This window comes from Mustela putorius, unplaced genomic scaffold (assembly GCF_011764305.1).
Source record: "Mustela putorius furo isolate JIRA1106 unplaced genomic scaffold, ASM1176430v1.1 tig00000640_pilon_pilon_pilon, whole genome shotgun sequence".
NCBI lineage: Eukaryota > Metazoa > Chordata > Mammalia > Carnivora > Mustelidae > Mustela > Mustela putorius.
In genome coordinates this window covers 2222124-2247942 of record NW_025421432.1, presented here as the reverse complement: position 1 = coordinate 2247942, position 25819 = coordinate 2222124, and the positions used below count along the sequence as shown (strand labels likewise).

At 34.7% G+C, this 25819-nt stretch overlaps 1 protein-coding gene across 2 annotated transcripts in view; it reads right to left on the bottom strand.

Moving 5' to 3' along the window:
• Positions 1-25819, bottom strand: part of TMTC2 (transmembrane O-mannosyltransferase targeting cadherins 2) — a 438609-nt gene that overhangs the window by 131298 nt on the left and 281492 nt on the right. For both annotated transcript variants that reach the window (XM_045082958.1, XM_045082959.1), the window contains 3 exons: positions 25444-25628; positions 24257-24335; positions 6587-6708 (listed from right to left, as the gene is read on the bottom strand). In XM_045082958.1, coding sequence (XP_044938893.1) covers positions 6587-6708; positions 24257-24335; positions 25444-25628 — 386 coding nt within the window. The remainder of the gene's footprint in view (positions 1-6586; positions 6709-24256; positions 24336-25443; positions 25629-25819) is intronic.

Genomic DNA, 25819 nt, shown 5'->3' with positions numbered 1-25819 from the left:
CTTGAAGTGAGTGAGTGGTTTCTAAAAAAAGCAAACTACCAGATTCATCATGGTTCACAGTGAAAATAATACAATGGTAAGTATACTATCTCTAGAATCCTGTTACGTTTAAATGAGGTAACTCCATATAAAATACTGATCTGAATACGTACTGTAAACTAAACTTTCTTCTACCTATATCTATCTTTTTAAAAGATTTAAATTTATTGACAGAGAGAGAGAGATCACAAGTAGGCAGAGAGGCAGGCAGAGAGGGGGGAAAGCAGGCTCCCTACTGAGCAGAGTGCCCCATGCGGGGCTGGATCCCAGGACCCTGAGATCAGGATCTGAGCTGAAGACAGAGGCTTAACCCACTGAGCCACCTAGGTGCCCTTCTATATTTCATTTAAGATGTCAGTAGTATGATATATGCAATATTATGCCTTCTCTTTTCATGGAACAAATTTTGCAACTTGAATTGAACATCTCCATAAGAATCATTCAGTCAGAGTCACGGGGAATTTTGTCCCCCTCTCCCTCCAATCTCAACACGGCTGGGCAGTGATTGTAATAAAACAAAGCAAGCCAAATGCTAGCCAACATACAAAATGAGAAGAGCTTTGCGTTAAAGAGAACCAAATGGAAAAATAATCTCGGGTCTAAACAGCAATAATTATTACAAAAGACCCAAGGAAACACACAGCACTGCCCTTCCAGATGGACTACCTCGACACCATCGTGGCCTTGGGGAATGGAACTTTACTATGGAACCTCAAGTACTTTCACAACTGGAGTTTTATGTAGCCCAATTAACTTTGGCGAGACATAGAAATCTGGCTCAGTGCTTCCATGCAGTAGCCAAAATAAAGGTTTTCTGTATCAAGAATTACTGCAGAGTCTCCCATATCCTTCCTTCTCTCTTACTAACCCAAACCTGAAAAATAAACTAACAGCTAACAAGTTTTTTTTTTTTTTAAACTACAATTTAAGTCAATATTAATTTTACTGGCTCACAAAAACCACAAAATATTTGGCTTAAATAAATTGAACAGGACAAAAAGAGAGGAAGACCAAGAAAAATTAAAGTAAGGATGTGCACACAAATAGAGAACACACAGCTTTAGAAACAACTATAAAAATCATCTGAAATACCAAAATAATGGAAATGTTATTCCTTCCTTTCTCTCTCAACGCATGCCCAATTTTAAATTCATGGCATTAGCCTTAGGTAACAAAGTTCAAACAAGGAATAAATCACAATTCTAAGGAGAGTTCATGTTTAGTATTTTAATTGGACATGACATTAGTATGAAAGTTCCATATATTTTAAAGAGATGTCACCTGGGCTCAACTATATTTAAACATGGAGGGTACCAGTGACCCTAAGGCAGAGCTATTCCCCGTGGTATCCTGGAAAATTTGTATTCTAGTTACAGTGTCAGACCTAAAAGTACCAACAGTCAAAAACAGAAGTCTTAAGTTCACGACCTATGATGTCTAATAATAAAAATGTGTTTAAGCACTCAAACTAAACTAGTATTTAGAGGTGATATTTAAAAATAAGTTATAAAAATGGGAAAGTATGAAGTGCTGGCTTGTTTTTAGAATCTCCAATCAGGGGTGGCAAGGGGTTCAAAAAACAGACTCTACTGTTACAACTATTTAATATACAGTGGAAATTACTGATGTTCAACTCAGAAAACCCTGAGGTTATGTCCAATTCTACTATTTAGTAACTAAGTTATTCCTGGAGATGTTGCTTAAATCTTTGAAGCTGAGTTTCTTCATTTATAAAAAGAGGATAATAGGGGTGCCTGGGTGGCTCAGTGCATTAAAGCCTCTGCCTTCATCTCGAGTCATGATTCAGCACATATCATTGGGAGACAAGTGATGCCTAGAATGCAGGAGTTTCAATACACATGCTACCGAAATGAAGGGTTCCATGGGGAAACAGGCTTCAGAACAGGGAAACAAAAAATATTAAAAAGTCAGTCATGTACCCAGACCTTATATAACTTAAAACTGGAAGGTACAAGAGATTACAGGAATAATTATACCAATATATAGTGAAATGGACATACTGAGATTAAAAAATAAATAAATAAATGAAAAGTTAGTTCCTCCTCTGTGTCTACAGTCAAAAGATGTAGATTTACGTCTGCCATCGATCTGGAAGTACTCTTCTTATAGAGATACTGAAACCAGTGCTATGAAAGTACAGAGAAGGAAAAATAATTGCTTGAAAGACTCAGGCAAGACTTCACAGAAGTAATAAAACTGGGGAGAGAGAGACAAAGGACATTTTTCAGGGGGATAAAAAAAAATTTGCTCTATGGAATTTGTCAAAGCATTCTGGGAAACTCAAAATTGATTTGAACTTTTCTAAATACCATAAATACTTACAAATTCTGAAAGAAAAATTTGTATAAAAAAATACGGGCCGTAATTAAGCCACCAAAATCATTTCCTTTTAACTTCTCTTTTAAATATAATTCTTATATAAATTTTATACTACAGTCTTAACGCTGATTTAGCTGCATGTCACTTTTACATATTTTGCCTGTGGTTAGTTTTGACCAAACAGCAAAAATACCACACCCCATTTCTATTCTTCTTCTCTTGAGACTAATAGCCAATTCCACTTCATCATATATTTAAAGCATTCAGAAGTCAAAATGTGTGGCATTTTCCACCTTGCCAATTCCATGTTAAGTCAAAGGCATATTACCAGCCAACAACCCCAAATTAGACAAAGGCAATCCATTGGGATAAGAAATTTGCCAAATCTCATAATTCAAAAAGAAACTGCTAAAGATGGTTGTGGGGGTTTTGGCACTGTGAGTTTAAGCTTTTCCATAATAAGGCTTGTATTTCATCTAATCAGCTAGTCGGAAACTATAAAAGTTTTGTTGGTGGGGGGGGATTAAAATTTGGATTGTAATGCACGAGTCTTTCCTTCCCTTCCATATGTTTCAGTAAATTAAAACTTCTAAATCCTGTTTTTTTAAAGAAATGCCTTCTAGAAAATAAAGCAGCCTGTAAAATCATATTTTTGGTACAGGAACCTTAAAATATTCAGGCTTGAAATGAAGAAGAAAAAAAGAACACATGGTTTCTATATCCAAAGCAGTGTCACGGTCTAGGTATATTCAGAATTAAGTACATTTGCGCTTTCATCTTTTTTTCTTTGCTAGATGACTTTAAAAAAAAAAAATCAGGCATCTTAAACTTTTATAGATTTTTTTTTTGAAGATGGCCATTTATCAATCTAATTAAAAATGTTTCCATTTGAATTCCATAAGAATATCTCAAAGACAGCATTTGTAGTAAGAGGCAGATATGAATTCTGTTCTTAAGTGCAACTATGTGAATTATCATCCTGTTAGAATAGGAAATGAAAAGATTTTTATATGGTAAAACAAATTTTTTTTTCCAATAGTGATCCTATTAATGGCAGAAATAGCAACTTATACCTCCCAATTCTGAGTAATGTTCTCCTCTCCCTTTGTTCTTTCTCTATTGGGCCTTCATATTAGCTTCTTTCATTTCTTCTTTCATATTCTTTATTGCTTCATTTTTTTTTTGTATATGGAAAGATTTCCTCCATCTTTATTTAATTTAATTTTATTTTATTTTGTATCTCTATACCCAACGTGGGGCTTGAACTCACAACCCCAAGATCAAGTCCCATGTCCTACTGACTGAGCCAGCTAGATGCCATGTTTTCCTATCCTTTAAATGAAAATTGTTTGCCATCATCTTTTTAACTACTAAAAGCTGTTTCCTGTTTTTTTTTTCTTATTTATGTTTTTATGGCATCCTACTTTATAAAAAACGCTATATTACCATTTCTAAGGCTTTATTTTTATTTATCTATTTTAAAGATTTTATTTATTTATTTTACAGAAAGAGAGCGCAAGCTCAGGAAGCAGCAGGCAGAGGGAGAAGCAGGTCCTCCACTGAGCAGGGAGCCCAATTCAGGGCTAGATCCCAGGAGCTGACCTGAGCCGAAGGCAGAGTCTTAACTAACTGAGCCACCCATGCATTCTTCCATTTCTAAGGATTTAAAAAAAAAAAATCTTGTTTCCTCCAGTTTCCTTCTCCTAATAATTTGCTTCAGTTCCAATATTTTACAGTTGAAATTTTCTAAATATGATTGACAATCCTTGTTTGCCCATTGTTGTTTAAAGGCTATTTAATAAAAGCTGAGTGGAGTTCCTTAGCTATAGGTGTGCTTCCCAGATGGCAAAGATTCACTTTGGTGCATCTGGTTTGGGAACTAGCCATTTATAGGTGGTCTTTAAATGTAGGTATATGGATTTCTTTTCTCTATAGTGATTCAGTTTCTCCAGATAAGAATTCAGACAATTTCTTGGGCAGTAGGGCGTGTGTGTGTGTGTGTGTGTGTGTGTGTGTGTGTGTACAGTGCTGGGTGAGTGAATTCTGGTATTACTGATATCCCGCTTGTGGTGGGGGAGGGGTACTGACAATCTGGGCACTCCACTGGAAGACACTGAATCAATCTTTTTAGTCCTCTTTGCATTTCACCTTTGATTGTGCAAGCTGTCCTAATCATGAACCTCTCTTATTCAACTGCTATACCACTATAAGCTTTTCCCCTACCTTGGATGTTGAGTATCCGGTTACTGGCATTGCACACACAGAAGAGACCTGACTGTTCAAGACACAGATGACAGCTGATTATCCCCTTTAATAAAAATTCCTTAACTCACTGTCTTCCATGCAAACTGCCTTCAAGTCTTGAGTCTCTCTGGGTTTCTTTTTGAGTACATACAGACCTCTTTTTATCATTATCCCAAAGTCTCTTCAGATGGTGGACTCTGTTCTGACAAACCAATTTCCACTTTCTGACTTCCAAAAATCAGCTTAAATTTCATTTGCCCCACCATTCTGATTGTTCCTGTGGGGCTATTTCTTCTCAATATTTTATTCAATATTATAAATATTTATTATAATATTTATTATGATTCTTTACCCCCATGATCACCATTTCTTTGTCCACCCTTCTTTTTGCAACATACTCAGCAACTCCTTCCAGATTTGGGATCTTTTGAAGGACATCTTCAGTAACTTCTTTAGCAAGAGTTTCTAATGGCCTGATTTTTATTTAATTTCTTGGTCTAGGAATTTCATCATCATGCAAGTAAATTCAAAACTCAAAACCTGATAAAAGGAGGGCAGTAGTACAAACTCATTCCTCCTCCATTCAAATCCCATGCTGAGATAGCAAACCTTCATGCTGCCTTCTGATATCAGTAAACAAACTTATTTTAGATTATTCTTTCACTGAAGGTGTGAATTTTCTTCCATTATTTAGGAATCTAATCCCTAGCCTTCCATTGGTCCAAAGCTTTGTCTCTTACTCCAGCAAAAATGAAAAACAAACAAAAAGTCCATTCCCTCCTGTTACTGCAACTGGTAAACTCTCCCAAATCAGCTGCAAATCAGCCAACTGTTTACTGTTCTGGCATTCAGTTACCCCTTACTGCTAGCCCCTAGGAAACTGTCTCATTACTTTTTGAGCTCACTTATGCATAAAGAGTGTATCTATTTTATTAAGCATATCTAAATGTATTTTAGTAGTGTATTTTCTGGCTACTGAGTCTGCCTACATAATTTCACTAATAGCATTTTAGTGGTCTCTTCAAATGGCTATGTAATAATTTTAAGTATTTAGTCTACCATCTTTGGTAGAAAATAAAACATTATTTCTTATATATAATTATAAGATACTTCTCTATAAATCCATGCCAGAATTAGTCTCCTGACCTGCTCTATGCTTTTTTAGGAGTCATTTATTTTTATTAATATTGAAGAGAGATTAGGTGATATAACTAAAATAGCACAGATAATAGATTCAGTTTAGGATTGAAGGCTAGTTCCACTACTTATTATCTTATTATCTGGATAAACTCAGAAAAATTTACTTAAATAGTATGAACAATCCCCTCTAGTGCAAAATAAAACATTAAGATTACTTTGTAACACAAAAAATGACAATTTTTCTAAGTCACCATAGTAGAATACCGGCAACTTCTTATGCTTCAAAGTAACACCATAACCACAAGAATGTGGACTCCAAGGTTGCTTTTCACATAGGGGGTGGCCAAATGATGGCTCTGCTGCTCTCATGGAATGATTTCTAATTAATATGAATTCCAGGTGACACTAATTGACACACATGCAAAGCCTTATATAACGCTGGCTATTTGGAAAGAATCAGACCTCATTCCACAGTGTAGCCAGTCTGGGGCCAATCGTGGTTTACAGAACATAATCTTTACACAAATATTATTACTGTGACAAATTCATTATGTAATCTATATTTGGGATTCACTATTTCTATTTTTCCATTAAGTTACATCAAGGATCATGACATACCACATTTTATCGATGGCAAACCCTACAAAAATACATTTGTCTACAGGTTCTGCACAGAGTTCTGACAGTGATAACCATCTGACAGTGGTTACCTCCTAAGAGTCTGAGTTAACTGACTGAGACCCAGGACCTTAAACTCTATCCACCTCAGTCTGCACGGAGAAAACCAGCTTCTGAAGGGTGAAGAAGGAAGGTAGTTACTCACTGTTAGAGCTAGCAGTTTCCCATAGGTAAGGTGAGCAGGGATGTGGTCCGTCTTAGATCTCAACGATTCCATATACCAATGCTCTGCTTCAGGGAGTTTGCTTAATCGCATGTACGCTTCACCTGGAAAGAAAGTCATGAACATTAACCTGAGGATATAGCTTTCCAACAGCTGCAATGGAGTCACATCATGTTTCCCTTCCATAAAATGTCAGATGTTGTGGCATGGACTTTCACCCATTATCTCATCTGAGTCCCCAAAAGTCATCAGAATTTCCATTTTACAAATAGGAAAACTTGTGTTCGGAGAGATTAAGTGAAATACCTAAATTTAAAAATTTAGTAACTAATAAAGCTTTGGTTTTTAACCTAGTAATGCTAGACCACAAGCATAGGCTCTTTGTCTTTTTCTTTTTCCTAAAGATAGGTTTGGGGGTGCCTGGGTGCCTCAGCTGATTGAGCGTCCAATTCTTGATTTCAGCTCAGGTCAGGATCCCAGGGTTGTGAGACTGGGCCCTGCACTGGGTCCCGCACTCAGCTTGGAGGGGGCAGTCTGCTTGAGATGCTCTTCTACTCTCTGCCTCTCCCCCCACCCCATGCTCTGGTTCTCTGAAATAAATCTTTTAAGAAAAAGATACGTTTGCTCTTTCTTATGTACAGTTGTTCTTTTTTATTCACATTTATTCCTTTAGAAATTCAAGTATTTATAGAATAAATACTAAGTAGAGAGAAGTATGAAGACCTAGACAAAGAGATTAAGGTCCTGCCAAGATTTACAACATTGTTGAGAAAATAAGATTAGTTGGAGGAGTGAGAAATATTTTGTATTAAGCACTGGTGCTAGATTTTTTTCAGAAATCATTTGCAGGTTATATTTTAATAAAATTTCTGAGTATCACTTGGAAAATCTAGTGACTATATAACAATTATTCAGCATGCCCAGTACTATGTACAAAGCTAGTCTAAAGACTTTAAGCCATCCGTTATTATTTCCAAGTTATGCAAATGTTACCTGTCAAAGATCATTTCACTAACACAAGCAAGAGAAAAACAAAAACTAAAAAACTGGAAATAAAGCCAAAAGTCTATCAGTTCTCTACTTTTTATTACCCTTCTCCCTTATTTGCTTATAGTAAGGAAGAATATTTACCTGATGAGAATATTATATTTTAAGTTGATTTGTGTATTTAAGTTAAGCATTATAGTTTTAATAACCACTGCAAATATAGATGGTACCTCAATTTCTAAGAACAGGTAATAGACTGGTAACCTGAATTATTTGCCAAGAAAACCATTTATAGCTTAACTAATCATAATGATGACAGCTTATTCCATTTAGAGGCATAATCAGAGGTTTTTCCTAAATATATTACCCACATTGGCTATACATCTTTGCTTCAAAGGGAGAACTAGCTTCCTTTTATTTAAATCGTTTTCTCTTTGTTTTACCACAGTGCTGCCAATACAGATATGTTTCATGTACTGTTGATTTGAGTCTCCTGACCTTTTGAGTGCCCTTTGCTTGGCTCGTTAGTAAAAAATACTGGTGACAAATCTGTAATATGCACGAAATTGTACATACTACTCACACACATCAATGTATTTCTAGTTCTTGGAACAGTTCTTAAACTCTACTGTCATGAAAATGATAGTTGGAAATGTTTTCCTTTAATCTAAAACTTAAAATATGCTAGCATTTAGGAATTCGATTAAACAGAGTACTTGTGTGCATGCAAGAAATACTGAACCAAAGACCAACAGAATGGAATACACAATAATGCTTATGGTGGTGGTAGGATTAGGCTTGAATTTTTTAAATTTTATATTTCTGCTATTTTGTATTGTTATTAAAGTATCTCTATAAAAATGAAAACACTGCAAATAGATTTTTTTCTTTTTTGCCATGTTGAGCTAACAAATGTTTCCCCAAAAACCCAAAACAGTAATTTTTTTGTTTTTTTTTTTAGGGAAAGCAAACCATTTTTTCATACTACAAAAATACTAGGTATGATTTATGTAAAAAAAATGCAATAATCCCTAAAGTATTGATAAATTTAAAGCAACTAATGGCAAGTTATACCTAAATATTGATCTCTACAGTGGATTCTAAAGTAGTAGAAAACACAGACTAAAGTCAGAGTTAGAATTAAAAGATGGGAGGGATTAGAGATTCTGTCTGGAATCAGCCTGAAATGCCCGTTTGGGTCTTCAAGTGCTCACAGGTCAACTTTTAGAAGCTGTACCATCATTACCATTAACATAACTTCTACTTTTCATTTCTAAAAATTCAGCTAATTTGTAAAATAGGAAACAGTAGGTATTCTGTACAAAAAAAAGGTGAAAGAACCCCAATTCCATAGTGTTTTGAGACTGAAATGTGTATATTTAAGTTGTTGTCTGAAGATCATTTCACAAAATGTTCTATTTTTCCCAAGTCATAAATCTATTATTAAAAGCTATTTTGAGATGAAATACTAACTTGCTAAATAATTAGTGGCTGGCTCATTTTCTTCAGTAATAATTCACATTTGAAAAACTTGTAAGATGGGGAAATATGAAAGGGCTACAAGAAATATAATGTAATAATGCCTCATGGCAGTATATGAAAAATGTAAATGACCAGCCTACTTAGGTACTACCCATTACCTCTCAGAAAAACTTCACATAATCATTCACTGTATCTCAGTAATAACCATGATAATCATTCACTGAAGCTTATTATGAGTTATGGTAGCAAGCCATAGGGGGCGCATGCCTGACTTATGAGCACCTATTCCTCTCAATCTCTATCTTTGCAGCCCCACGAGGAGCCTTCACACGTTACTCCCATTTAACTACCACTAACTAGCTGTTCAGACTTGGTTTGCAAGATGAAATGATTTCCAATCTCTATATTAGTTGCTTTATACACGAATCTCGTTTTTTATTAGTGAATATCTTTCCCTGGGTTTTACAGATGAGAACATTCAGAACCTGGGTGGCTAAATAAAACACACCAGGTCCTAAAGGTTGAAAGTGGTAAAGCTGGAATTCAAACCCAGGATGACCTGACCTCAAAGCATGCTGCTTTAACCTGCTGTAGGGAACAATCACAAACTTATCAATTTCTCGGCTCAGGGGAAAAGTAAACTCTTTCTCACTCCTGGAAAATTGTTTTCTAGCTTGTGATACATTCTCCATCCAGATAATTTCACTGTGCCTTGGGCTTATCTACAGAATTAAAGGAATAAGGAAGAACAATAACAATCTATAGATGACCTTTAAAAATGCTTCTGCTGCATATGTTACTCAACTGTTAAGAATATGGATCCTAGGAGATGCACTTGAATTCTACGGCTAATCTTAACACAAAAGCAGCCTATAAAAGTGGTAATACAATCAAGATGCAAACCTTAAAATGCAAGAAAAAGATAATGGATGAATTTAAATGTGTCTTAAAAGTGACTCAATAGGGGCACCTGGGTGGCTCAGTGGGTTAAGGCCTCTGCCTTTGGCTTAGGTCATGATCCCAGGGTCCTGGGATTGACCCCCGCGTCAGGCTCTCTGCTCAGCGGGGAGTCTGCTTCCCCCTCTCTCTGCCTGCCTCTCTGCCTACTTGTAATCTCTGTCAAATAAATAAATAAAATCTTTAAAAAAAAAAAAGTGACTCAATAGAGATGTAGAGAACAAACAATATATTGACAAGAACTGGATATGTACCTACCACTGAAAATGTAGAAGCGTCACATTTCTCACTTCTAATTCATTTTATGGATGAGGAGGAAGGCTCAGGAACTACAAATGACTTGCTCAAGGACAGTTAATAACCGTATTCTAAAAGTTTTGAACGGCTCTAAAGCCCATGTTTTTCTCCAAGGCATCAAGATGCCTACCATACAAAACTGATTATTTATCAAATACCTACTAATGTCTTAAACATATTTATACTTTATTATCCCTACACTGTAATTAACATCAGTCTCATTTCACAAATGACGAGACTGTGATTGAGATTAAGCAACTTGTTCAAGGTTCAAAACTTAACAAATGCCAGATTCAGGATTCAGATCAGGGTTCTCTCTAGCTCCTTCTACTGTACCATTCTGTCCAAATACTATTAAAAGAAATAGAGAGGAGATAAAATAACTGCAAAAAGTGCCATCAGTGGATTCAGTTTTAGAAGAGAAGGATATATATGTAATCCCTCAAGCTTGATTAAAATATTAAAATCATAAAAATCCCATGAAGAAATGGCCACAAGAAAAGAAAATGGTACATTCAATAAGGAAGGAAGTGAGAAAACTTGATCAGGAATAGAGTGGGGGGAGTGGCCTTAATTTAAGTCATCTTCTCTGGTGCTATAATTCTTCTTAACTTAGAATAATAGAAAAAATGTTTATAGTACCCAGGAGGAAAGAAGCAATGAGGACTATTTTTCCTTCTCATCCTGAAAAAAAAAAAATTGATATAATAGAGGCACTTTCATAAGAATGAGAAGATCTGCTGTGATGATGTAGTGATCAGGTTCATCACCCAGATTTATCTTCAATTCACTTGCAGACAAAAGGGATTTGGATGTCTCCAGGCTGGCTTCAAGCAGGTATAAACCAGTTTCAGATGTAGAACAAATAATGTCACTCTTCCTCCCTAAAAAGCCCTAGGTCTAAATAACGCAGGAAAAAACTAATTCCTTAAAGGGAAGAATGCTGGATTATTGATGATGTAATAGCCCAGATTTCACTGATTCTCATGTTTCAAGTTACTGGACAGCTGGCTTGCAGATAAAGAATAGAGTATGTAATGGGACACACTACCTATACCTGCTAGAGTTACCTTCTGTTTCCCTGGTCCCTGCTCAGTAGTATATTTCTGTGTGAAGACTCAGTTTAGATTCTCTATTTTTTTTTTTTCTTGGCCATTTTACTGAGATATAACTAACATACAACCCTGCCCAAGTTTAAGGTGGAGAGCACAATGACTTGATTTCATATGCTGTGAAATGATCACCACAATGAGTTCAGTTAACATTCATCATCTGGCATATAGTTTTTAAAAAAGAAAAACAACACTTTCTCTTCCTGTGATAAGTACTTTCAGGATCTGCTTGCTTAGCAACTTTCAAATATGCCATACAGTGGCATTAATGGTAGCCATCAGGTCGAACATCACGTCCCTAGTACTTATGTATCTTTTACTGGAAGTCTGTACCTTTCAACTGTTTTCATCTAATTCTCCTATCTCCCATTTCTTTATTAAAAAAAAAAAAACTAATAAAAATAAAAATCCCCAACTTCTGTGACCACGTTTACCAAAAGTGATCATGCTTTACTCAAAATTTATAATAATTGAGTAGTTGTAAATGTTTCTTTTTACTCTTCAGTGCTGTCTCTCACACCAATTTAGGGTAATCATCATGGACAATGCATATGATGGTAAGCATAAAGATTAATTAATGAGATATTATTCATTTCTACCTTCATGGTACTTACAGTCGAGTGACAATGAAACGTGTTTTTTAGGTTTCCAAAATTTGATGCTCAGGGCACATCAAACAACACAAAAACTTTCTAGTACTTATACTTCATTTATTTTGTGTTTAAAAAGGTAATTTCAGGGTGCCTGGGTGGCTCAACCAGTTAAGCATCTGCCTTTGGCTCAGGTCTTGATTCAGGGGTTCTGGGATGGAGACCCATGTGGGACTCCCTACTCAGCCCACCAAAATACGGTACCAATTTCACTTCCACAGATATTATATAAAAAGAACAACTTCCTAAGTCCCCAGGAAAATGAGATTGTGATACATTTTTAAATGTCCGTTTGAAAAAGAAAAAGAACTATCACTTCAATTTTATTTAATTCCTACATTTTTACAAATTTTTTCCACAACCTATTGGCCATGAATATTTTTTATTTGCAGGTCCTTGTTTTTTTCTTTTTTTTTTTTTTTGATAGTTTTAAGCCATTTTTCAACTAAGATATATACCTTTCCCTTTTGATATGCAAAAGAAGGTCAAAACGGTTTTTCATGTCAGACTACTTTAACTTTTATTTATGCAAATTATTTTCCTTTGTAGTTTTGTCACTGCCTTTTATGCATAAAAATTCTTTAGCATAGGGACATATATTCTAATTATCTAGCTTTATTATTAAAGTTAGCTACTTATTCCATATGAAATACATCTGTCATGTAATGTGAGAGAGGTCTAATTTTCTTTTTGCAAGCATCATTTAATCAATTGTCTCAATCAACTCTGTTTCCTCACCAACATTTAATTTTACATTATCTAAAAAAAACCTGTAAATTCTAATTGTGTGTAGTGTGTACAACACTACTCTAACTACTACAGGTTTTTCTGATACTTTCATATTGGGTAGAGCATATCTCTCCCATTATTTTTTCTCTATCCTTTCTTGCCTCTATTTTCCTGTTAAGTCTACCAAATAAACTTTAGAATCATTTTGTCAAATTTTTGATAAAATTCTTTCTGGAATGTTTATTGCTATTAAACTATAGTTTATGAATCAATTTAAAAGGGAAATTTTTAGAAAATTGAGTTTCCCTATCCAAGTACTCAGTTCTACAATGTATTCAAGGCTCCTCCCTTTAATTATTATTATTAGTAATAAAATGTTATTTTTATAATATTCCTGATCTCAAACCAGACTGGGAGATGTGTCGAGCCAGACACAAAATCCTACATTTCTTCATCTGTCCTCTATCCTAAGTTCAGAAGCCTCTGGTTCCAAAGAGTCTTGATAAACACCTGAAAAATAATTGATTGAATTATGTACCAACTTAAGATTTAGATGTGTTTTTACCAAGTATGTCATTGAAGAGAAATTTCCAAGTAATTTCTTTTTCTAGAATCTGTGGTCTGACAGAACTGTATGACATCAGGAGCCTATTACATCAAGGGTTTAACTTGCTGTGATTTTAATTCTCACTTTTTACTTCACTGTGTTGGCATTAACATAGAAGCCTTAGGGAGTCTGACTTTTTTATTTATATATGTCATAAACTTGCTATAACGACAGGTTGTCAAATTTTGTGAATCTTTTACACTCCCACCCCAGTCCTTTCCTCGGCCTGATCTTATCCTTGTAAAATACTACAGTCCAGTTGCCTTAAATACATTAGATCTGATGGGAAATGCTCAGTAGCTACTGTACAGAGCAGGAAAAGATAAAGAAAGAAATTAAAGTGGTTACAGAAATTAGAGGCTGTTTTGTATTTGACACCAGATTTCAACAATTATCACTTTTTCCACTGGGGTAAAGGGATTAGAAGTAAAATGAAACAGGAGTCTAAATTAAGGAGGGTCATGAAAAGGTTCAACATGTTAACGCTTCACCAAGTCCTACTGCATCCAACTTAAGAAGAAACCTGTAAGCCAGAGAGGTTTAGTTATAAGCAAAAAGAAGAAATGCAGGGAAAAAACTGAATACACATCTCATTAAGTTAAAACAAAAAAACAAACAAACAAAAAAACAAACCCGAATCATCAAGAAAGCGTTTAAACCTCAGTGAAAGTTAAAAGGGTTCCTAATTTCTAGTGTTAAGGTCATATACAGGAAACATCTGATATGCCATCAAAAGTTAACTTGGAAAAAAGCCAGGAGCCTGTGTCAGTATTTCTCTACATGCAACTGGGGATCCTGGAGTTGCTTAGGCTAATCAATCCCCTTTATGTTTTCAGGGAAATAAATCACTAAAAATAATCAACAAATATTGGAGCCATTCCTTTTAAATGCTCAGAATTTTCCAAAATATAGAAAATGAGACTGTGTACGTTTTCATGTGCATGTTGGTGGAGGTGATGATCACCTCCCCCAAAATAAATACTGTCTTCAAAAAAACTACTGGAGTAAGTAAAATGGCTTAATACAACTAAAATAATTAGGGATCAGCAGAAATACAAGGAAGTGCTAAAATAGGTTTTAAAAATCAAAGTTTACACTGGAAAATGTTAAAAGAATGAATAAATGTTGTACAAGCCTTTAAAGAATTAATGAAAATAATGGTATTTGAAGAAATAAGACTTGAATATTTGCAGGAAGATGTCAGAAGAGTATAATTACAAGCATTTTCAGATTTACACTTATCTTCTTGGGAATGTATTTCATATGTATTTCTGGATCAAGCAATATGTCTCTACAATATATAATGAATAATTTATTTTATACTATCTTTTTTATATGAATAGCACTTGCTAAGATATGTCAGGAACTTAAAAATTCATCCTATTTGTATTGATTATTTGAAAATAAGATTCTAGAACAGCTCAAAAACTTCCATGACCATACGTAACATGTTGGCAAAAAAGACTTGCATTCTGGAAGAAAACTTTGTATGCTCTTTTTTAATTCTTTATTAAATTTGAGTATAACAATAGATTCTATCAGTGTAGATAAAATTACAACTAAGTAACAGCTCATTTGGGAAGTTAAATGATTGATTTTTATGTAGAAAACAGTCTTTCCCTACCTCTTAGGAAAAACAGATACAAATACATACACAGCAAAGTACATATAATTACTAATATATTTAGTTTCATTTATTTTTAAGTATATTTATTTATTTTTAAAGTAATCTGTACACCCAATGTGGGGCTCCAACTCACGACCCTGAGACTAACAGTCACATGGTCTTCCGAATGAGGCAGCCAGGCACCCCAAGTAATGTTTAATTTTAAACTTTATTTGTATTACTTGACTATTCTAAATACATTCAACTTAGAGTTTCCTTGACACTGACTTTCAAAATTGTATCCTTTATAACAAGATTTTCTTCTTACTCAGGATTATACCTATTTCACCTAAATGTTATCAAAACTGGCATCTTTTAAGAATGGCAGATTTTGAAGTCTAGTTAATTTCCCAAATATAACATAACATCACCTCAATTTTTTAAAGAATAAGCTAATACATATTTACTTCTGAGTAAAAGATTCACTTCATGGATATTGCCCAATAAAAGAGTAAAATATATGTGTTTTTTTTTCCCCTCATTCCTACTAAAGCATCAGAAAACTTTTTTTTTTTTCAAGGAAAAATAGTGTAAAACTCTGGAAATCAGAGAATAAGGATATGATTAGGCATTAATTTGAGTGTATTCATTTCCTTATAACTCAATTTAAAAATAAAGTTTTGAAACTTCAATCTTTTCCTTTGCCACTAAACTGGCAAAAGTATGAATTAATGTAACAGGTGGGCTCATGTGGTTTTAATAGCAATGAAATATAATCAACTGTCTCATATCATATTTCCAGGAAAGCAAGTGACATCTAGACCAAGCATGATTCTTAGCAACTCTACTATTGGCATGAAAGTGTTCAAACTCCCCATAGGGACCATATATCTTCTGGTCCTGTATTTAATTGAAACTTTAAACAAAATATATTACCTATTTAATGCAGCTGAACTAGATGCTGGCCTCTGTAGTGTACAGACTAATGCCTTGCAAATTAATGTCTGTAACCATTGCACATAATGTAGAATCTGTACCAAGAGTGAATGGTAAAAAGAAGAAAATTAAACCACTACAGTTTTATAATGTAAAATGAACTTTGAGAAAAAAAAATTTACAGATTCTGAACATATATTTTATATATTTATTCTTTTGTGATACACAGCCAAAAGTTCATGATTTCCTTACTTCCTTATCTTATTGGTTCCATATCTAAAATTGCTCAGGTTTATATTTCACTTTTCTGGACTCATAAACTACACACCTAATACTGATCTCCTGGTCTTGTCCTTTCTGACAATGAAAAAAAAAAAAAAAACAAAGTGCTATAAAGAGACTTATCTTAAAAACTAGAAGTACATAATCTTTTGGGAGGTACATAGATCAAGGCTAATCCAATTATATGGTCATACTCATATTTGTAGGGCTGACTCACTAATTTTCAAGAGTGCCAGTAGAAGCAATCATAGGAAAATCACCAGAACTCAAAACAGGGGAAGCAGATGGTATAAAAATCTTAACACTACCAGAGTGTTAATGCTTCCACACTGGAAGGATGTGAAGTTCAAATCTGACACAGTTGAAAACCATTTCTTTCACAGTCAGCATGCTAAATGCCTTGAGCAAGCCACTTAAGAACAGCCAGTCACAGAAGAAAACATTAAGCATATGAACCATCACGTCAAAAATCTATTCTGAATATCTTGATTCTAAATGGATTCTAAAACAAGGTGAGGTGCACACACACGCATTAGAATAATCCAGCAAAAATAAATGATTCAGTTAAAAAAAAATCTAGACATACAGAAGGCTGAGAGAAAACCAGAATCATTTATAGCCATTCTACCAACTGAATTCAGCATGTAATATACACTATTTCAAGTGGAGTTAGGGTAGATTTTCAAGGGAGAATTTTTACATGTTGTTTTCAGGAAGGGCATTTGACATTTTGTGTGTCAGTTCTCATGCAAGAATAAGGAATCTGAAGATCACTAGCAGCCATTTATGACACTTGGCTCTTTTATTTCATAGGTCTCTTTCTTAAAAATATAGTTCTAAAGTTTGGACCAGCTTTTTGATCCAAAAATTGCTCTAATAAATTCACTGTGTTCCCTATTCATTGTTTCTTTCCCCATTCTCTCTGACTGGCTCAATAAAATTTAAGGAAAGCTCTCATAATTAAAGAGCTGGGGTCTTTAAAACAAAACTGAAAATTAAAAAGATTCCTCCCTCCTTACTAGAGAATATGAGGAGAAAACATCTTTTCAGTTTCAAATCTATACATGTAAGAGAGTTGTTACTTATAGGCTGAAGGAGAAAAATATATTTTCTATCACTGAGCTGGGATTTCATAAGTAATAGGGATGTGTGTTAAAAAAATGAGAAAATTTCAGGAAGAAGAGAATCAAAATGGTAAGATCAAAATAAAGGGGAATAAGGCAATAGACACCAATGGATCAATATCCTGTCATTCCCATGGAAGAAAAGTACAATCTCTCTCTAACATAAAAAGAATGTTAACACTGTAAACACATTTTCTTTTAAAGAAGAGGAAAATATAAATATGTATGCAAATTGTGACAACTAGTGTCACATTAGAAATAAAAAAGAGGATTTTCCAGTTTGGTTGGTTTGGTCCAGACAACATGCATAGCCTAAAGTTATAGATAAAATATTCTTGAGTTGGGGTGCCTGGGTGGCTCAGTGGGTTAAAGCCTCTGGCTTCGGTTCAGGTCATGATCTCAGGGTCCTGGGATCAAGCCCTGCATCAGGCTCTCTGCTCAGCAGGGAGCCTGCTTCCTCCTCTCTCTCTGCCTGCCTCTCTGCCTGCTTGTGATCTCTGTCTCTCAAATAAATAAATAAAATCTTTAAAAAAAAATTCTTGAGTTAGAGTAATATAATTTTCCCTCTTATTTATAGGCATTAACATACTAAGGAAAGGTACTGAGAGCTCCAGCCCAACTGCGAAATCACCTAGAAAGTTTCATGAGAACAGGAACCATATGGGTTATTTCATGTCATACCACACTACCACCTCTGTAACCTCCACCTAGCACTTGAGACTTAAAAAACATTTTTTTTGCACACAGAGGTTATTCTGAACATACCAATTATACACTGTAATGGCAAGGCAATAATTCTAGATTCTCTCTTACTCCAGGCAACACATTATGCCCTTTTGTTCTCAAGATCTATTACCCAGATGAAATGGCCTAAATTGCTAATATAATTAACCCAACAATTACTTTGCATTGAGAAAGCCAAGTAATTTTATTTTAAATAGTAAATAGGCTTAAAATGACCTTTGGGATTGAGAGGGCTCAAAGTGATAAAAGTAATTTAAAGTTACAGTCTAATTTAGTTTTCTATAATCTCAGGAATATTCAAAAGCAATATTTTCATATATATATAATAAGGTAAATAATTATAGAGAAAAAGGAAAAACTGAAGATGGTTAAAAATTATCCTACATTAAAAAAATTTTAATATCCTGCATATTTCATTTTTGTAGGTGTTTTACTGATTCTTAGTAAAAATGAAGAGATTTTTAATGTATCTGGACAAAGAATAAGACATATACATCTATAGATATTTTGCTGATATTAAAATTGGAAAATAAAAGCTATATTGACCTAGTAAATAATGTGTCAACTTCAGTAATACACAAGGGCTAAATAGAAAAAGCATTTGAATGTGAATCAGGAAACTACCTTTCTGGGGTGCTGGGCTGGCTCAGTCATTCGGAGCATGCAATTCTTGATCTTGGGGCTGTGAGTGTGAGCTCCATGTTGGATATAGAGATCATGTAAAAATTTAAAAAAAATCTTATGGGTGCCTATGTGGCTCAGTTGGTTAAGCATCAGCCTTCAGCTCAGGTCATGATCTCAGGATCCTAGGATCAAGCCCCAGGGAGCAGGGAGCCTGCTTCTTCCTCTCCTCCCCACTCATGCTCTGTCTATCTCTATCTCTCTCTCAAATTAATAAAATCTTTAAACAGAAAAAAGTTTTTAAGTCTTTAAAACCTACCCTTTTGGTTTCAACACAAACTATAATCCTAAAAAAATCAGCTCAACTCTTTGGGTATTAATTCCTACTTCATAAAGTAAAAGAGATTATATTAGGAGGACTTTTCAAGATAAGAATCTTCCATCTCTAACATTCTATGATCCTAAAATAAAATATAATTTGAGAAGAGGAAAAACCGAGATTCAATCAAGGGCTACAATGGATGTCAGGAAAAAAAAAAAAAAAGTTTTACAAAGTTCAGAGGAAAAAATATGTCTTGACAGGAAAGGAGAAGAAATCTAACCTAAATATGACAACTTTAATTTAAAGGGTGTACTCTATTAATGGAATTAAATCAATTGGGCATTAGCTGAGTATGCTGTTTCACTTCAGGTTAGCATAGTTAAGGCTACAAGATGGACTGTGACTGTGATTGCTGAGGAAAATGGACTTCATGAGAAAAAACCCAAAACTGTAGACAGGACAGAACTAAATGCAATCCTTGTTGAATGTCATCACTAAGACAAAATCTTATTTATAAAGAAATCATACTCACTTTGCTAAATATAAAAAGATCTGACAGAATACAACCAAAGACTTTTGGGGCTTACAGGCTTTCAGAAAAGACAGTGACTACAATGGACGGTAATATGAAACACCCACCATGTTGTGCATTTGGTCCAAAATGCTGTACTTTTCACTAAGATCGATCCTCAAACTAATGCTTCTATTACGGCCATCTTCTAGATAGGGAAGCTTCAGTTAAGTATTTTGCTCAAAGTCACTTATCTTAAGTATCAAAGCCATAATGTGAACCTATCTGACTTCATACCATAGCGAATCTTCATTTAACCCTAGCTATTGCCTCAAGAAGAAACTGAGGCCCACAGAAATAAAGTCATAACTGGCTAGGAGCAATTTCAACAGTTACTTTGTGATGTGATCTCTTATTTCATGTATTCAAATGCCCTGCCAATTACAAAAGCCACCTAGCTGAAAGTTTATTTATTTATAAAATAATACTTAGGATCTCCTTTATGGTTCTATGAAATCAGAGAAAAATGAAAATATATTTTAAATAGTTTTTTTTTTTAAGTTTACTTAGGCATTGCCACCAAAAAACAAACAAAAAAACAAACAAACAAACAAAAAAAAACACAAAAGAAAAAACAAAACAACACAGGATAAAATATAGAAAAATTTAAGTTGGGAAGCAAGTTAATCAAACTTGTTATTTTCTGTTAATACACAAACAGGAAAATATGCTCATTTGGTTTCAGGATAAGTAGACTACTGGCATGTAGCACACAGAATAGAAGTTTTTCATAAAATGTTCAAAGGACGAGAAAATGCAAAGACCTAGAGAGTTTGGTTTTGTTTTTTTAAAAAGCAACTGCAATGAATTGAGTTATGACACTAAAGAACATTCAAATATAGTTGTATTTTTTTCACATACACTCCTTTATTGCTCCTAACCTCCAAATAAACTAGAAAACAGAATGGAAAAAGGAGAATATTTGTATATATAAACACAAGTGCCTGGTTGCGGGGGGGGGGTCATCGGTGGTCATCAAAGTGTCACTGAATGAGCCCTGAGAAAAATGCATACTTACAGGCTGAATCTAGACAGACATTATAATCCATCACTGATCCCTAAAGGGCACTAATAATATGTAAATGTGTGAATTAGAAGACACATTCGAGGCTGTTGATAAACTTGATAGGATAATCAGCACATGCTGACAGACTAATGAAACTGATGAACTGATAGGGCAGCTTATCTCCTGGGCCATTTTTTCTCTTGTCAAATGGAGGCTAATCAAAATGTATTAGGAGTTAAAGCAAATACTCCGAGGATTTCACCCATTTGATTAGGAGGTGAACTCACTCTGAGAAAATTATAGTTTCGTGAACAATTGAAACTACGAAATCTGCTCAGCTGATAGACCCTCACCTAAAATTAAACAGAAGGCAGCCACCGTAATTACAGAAGAAATGTAGAATCTTAAATTATATTGGGATTCTCCCCTTGCAAATTGTTAGAGTGCTTTACAGAGTCTGGGTGAAATGACCTCTTTCTATAATGAAAAATAAGACAAAAGACTAAGCAATAACCCCAGGGACACACTTATCATTGGCTGCCTGTGTGTGCTCAGCATCTGTGTAACCATATGAGAGTCAGATCCCAAGGTACCAGCTGAATTTTCAATCAAATTTATTTGCATAAAATAATTGAATGAATTTTCTGCAATCACTAACTATAGTGAGTACCATACTTCCTATTAACAATAAAGATGCCAGATGCAGTCCGTTGCCAAGGAGCTGAGTCCTTTCCTCATTTAAAGAAAGACATCTTACTTGATAATTCAGGAAAATTGGGAAGAAGGCCCTCTAATGCATTCACCTTAAAAATAAAATCATAAATGAAAAGCACTGTGCCTCCTTAGAGAAAGCTAGAGAAAACAATCCTTCTAATATTCATTTTGACATGAGTAACTACCCAGCATTAATACAGAAAAGTTAATTCAACTGACAAATCTATACACTAGCACAAAGCTTTATGGACACGTATATGGCTGGATAAATGGGCTGGGTAGATAGCTAGAGAGTGAAAGCTACTGCTTTAATTCTTAAGAGCATGATGGCAAAAGAACACTTAATGAAGCTAGATTTTAACCTTTTAGTAATTATACAGAAGAGAAAAGAAACCACAACTAAAATTACCCCAGGCCCTCTTCCACATGAGTGAAAAATCCCTCCAATGCTGTATGGGCTAACGGGGACTGGGATTCCCGGACACAAGAAATGAAAATACTGACCTTTGCCAAACTATGTTTTTTGTTTGTTTGTTTTTATGTTTACAGACCTGTGCCTCATTCTATCTCTAAACTATTTCTGATTTTTTTCTTATTTAGGAAAAAGAGAAAGTGAGTATGTTTCCTAGCCATGTATTTTCTAGTTTGGGAAGGTGCGGGATTTTTGTGTGTGCTCAAACCAAACAGCTACTATCAATTTTCTCAAATCACAGAATATAGAATCATCAGTTGCTGGGTCATAGGGTAGCTCTATTTTTAACTTTTTGAGGAACCTCCACACTGTTTTCCAAAGTGGCTGCATCAATTTGTATTCCCACCAACAGTGTAGAAGAGGGTTCCCCTTTCTTCACATCCTCTCCAACATTTGTGTTTTCTTGCCTTGTCAATTTCTGCCATTCTAAGTAGTGTAAGGTGGTATCCCCAATGTGGTTTTGATTTCAATTTCTCTGATGGCTAATGATGATGAATATTTTTTCATGTGTCTGCTAGCCATTTGTATGTCTTTTTTGGAGAAGTGTCTATGCATGTCTTCTGCCCAAGTTTTGACTTGATTATTTGTTTGTTGGGTGTTGAGTTTGAGAAATCAAAACCCACACTGAGATTCCACCTTACACCACTTAGGTGGGGGTGGGTGACCCTGGTGATGGGTATTAAGGAGGGCACACATTGCATGGAGCACTGGGTATTACAGGCAAACAATGAATCATGGAAAACTACATCAAAAACTAATGATGTACTGTATGGTGGCTAACATAACATAATAAAATTTTTTAAAAGTTAGCTTTCAATAAGATATTATTTAAAAAAAGAAGCATCAAATAATCTGAAAGATTACATAGTCGCATTTATTTTATATGCAGAGAAATAGTAAAACAACCAAGTTTAATGATGAAAAAGAAAAATCTGAGTTTGCAATTTGTGCTTTGGAGAAAAATATTTGATTTGAAGACAAAAGCAACTTTTTTTTCCTCTCCTTTATGTGGAAATATCAAAGCTAATCAATCAGCAGGGCATTTTAAACTGTAGGGATTCTTTTCCAAGAGTCACATACTGAATAGGCAGTTTTCTCAGTGGTGTCTACTATCAAACAGATATGGTAACAATTTACTTTATAATGCAGTCACAGAGCAATCACAGATGATAGATAGATTATTTCATTAGAAATTCTAGATCCTGGGGCACCTGGGTGGCTCAGTGGGTTAAGCCGCTGCCTTCGGCTCAGGTCATGATCTCAGGGTCCTGGGATCGAGTCCCGCATCGGGCTCTCTGCTCAGCAGGGAGCCTGCTTCCTCCTCTCTCTGCCTGCCTCTCTGCCTACTTGTGATTTCTCTCTGTCAAATAAATAAATAAAATCTTTAAAAAAAAAAAAAAAAAAGAAAAGAAATTCTAGATCCTGACCTCTTGCACCTAGAAAAATCCATGTCCTAACTTACATACTATCTGACTAATAAGACAACTAAACTAATTATTCAATGTAGAAAAGGAATGATGATAGTAACACATTTACCTTCTTCACATACGGTTCTTACTCTAAAATAATACTCTGAAAAACCTACTGTGATCCAAAACCTTATCAATGAAAACCATACAAGTTGGTTCAGTTATTCTCATCTTTTAAATCATGACTCTCTATTCTCTTCTTGAAAATCATAACTCTCTATATCATACCATGTATATTTGGGGGGAACTTCTGATTAAGAAAATAACATTATTAAATATTATGAATTTGATTATTAAGATATAAAACTTTATTCACCATTTTCAATCTCTAGAGTCTAGCTAATACTCATTACCCAAATGTGTTTGTGAGTACCTTGCAACAACTCTGGGATCTGGCCAATTTGTTAAGAATCACCATGTTGATATGTTTTCATTAGCTATTTTAGAATACAAGTGCTTTGTTGGGGTGCCTGGCTGGCTCAGTCAGTAGAACATGCTACTCTTGATCTCTGGGACACGAGTTTGAGTCCCACACTGGGGGTAGAGTTTACTTAAAAAAAAAAAAAAAAAAAGAAAGAAAAAGATAATAATAAGGGGCACCTGGGTGGCTCAGTGAGTTAAAGCCTCTGCCTTCTGCTCAGGTTATGATCTCAGAGTCCTGGAATCAAGCCCTGCATCAGGCTCTCTGCTCAGCAGGGAGCCTGCTTCCTTCTCTCTCTTTCTGCCTGCCTCTCTGCCTACTTGTGATCTCTGTCTGTCAAATAAATAAACAAAATCTTTAAGAAAGAAAAGAAAAATTGTGCTTTGTGAAAATGTGAATGTATATCACCCAACTGTGAATAAGTTTTTCTGTATTGCGGATGAGGATTAAGGATATGAGTTATTAGAATTCTATTTACAGAAGCATAGATTTTAATTTCTTTTAATTTCTGAAAAATAAATTAAAGTATTACATTTCACATACCCATCATGTTGTACAAGCTCTGTGGAGCAAACTGCCTCGGCATTTTCTGAATTGCTTCCTTGTATACACTAAGGGCATCCTAATTCAGGAAACAAAAAGAGAGAAAGTACAGGGATATTCACTACAAATCATATAATAACATCCTTCCAAAATCAAAACCTTTCATTGCTATTTCTAAATGGTTCATTAAAGGAAAATAATTGATCTGTCTTTTGATGTCATACTACCCCAATTTCATGAATGAAAATATTCACCCCAGTTAGTGAAGAAGACCATATAAAATTTTTGTTGAACAAGCAGTCAAATGGTGCCGAAGCTTATTTATTTAAATATAAATTTTCCACTTCACATAGATGATTCAGCTTAAAAAAAAAAAACAACTAGTAAAAATCGCATTTGAAAGTTACCCATACTCATCTAAAATCTATAGTTACTATGAGCCAAACAACCAAATAGGATCTAAACAAAACAGCAACTAATAGTCTTCTGGCTACTGAGATCTACTGAGATTATAAAATGAAACTATTTAAAAAACAGTATCTTTATCCTTATATTTCAGTCTTAATATATGGTTTAAGAGTATGGGTTTGACAAAGAGAAAGGTAAGGAGGAACAATATTAAATGTTAGAGAAGAAACCCATGCAGGTTTGCTTCTTGTGAGGGAAAGAGTACACACACCTCCCAGCTTCCTCTGCAACATCGCATCTCCATTACTCTTCTTCTCACCCCAATTAAAAAAATAAAATTAATTTTCATTTTATTACTATTGTAAAAAGAATTAAAATAAATGGGTATGATTAGCACCAAATCACTTCCTTAATACCCAAGTGTACAAACAAAGTATTTTTTTTTAACACCAAACACTGGAAATGAGATAATAATAATTTGTCTTGGGTCATAAAATCAAACAGACTAATAAGCAAATAAGTTTGAGACACAATGCATGTTAACATCCCTTTCCAGAAGAGTCATAAGTGCTCTGAGAAATTCACAGCAAAGAAATCTTAAGTTTTGTTTAGCAGAGGTTCTTTTCCAAATGAATTTCACCATAAAACTATCTGAGTAAAAACTCATATTAACTTCTGAAGTGATCATAGTGTCTCTGCAATGAGATCTCAGGGTGTAAAATATGGAGACTCGGACCAACAACACCAGGGAAGGCAAAAGGCCGGGGTTTGGGCCTGACCTCATAGTGTCCCTGTTCATGATAGAGTTTGCCCAGGTTGTAGAGACAGCTGGTAACTGAGCTCTTATGTGCATGAGGATCCTTTAGGTTTTCATCAGGGATCTCAGAACACTTGAGGAACGTGCGTCGAGCTTCTTCTGTCTTTCCTTGGTTCATGAGAATAATACCGGTGTTTAAATATGCAGCTGAGGGGGGAAAGAAGGGGAAACATAAATGAGAAGATAAGGTACCCTGGGACAACAATAAAGTTAATTTTATTCCAACTTAATTTCTATGGATTAGTTTTGATTTTATGAGAAAATCAAGAGATCAATTCTCAGGGAACAAATATATATGGGGCCAACAATGCAGTAAGGACTACAGGTGTCAATGAAAA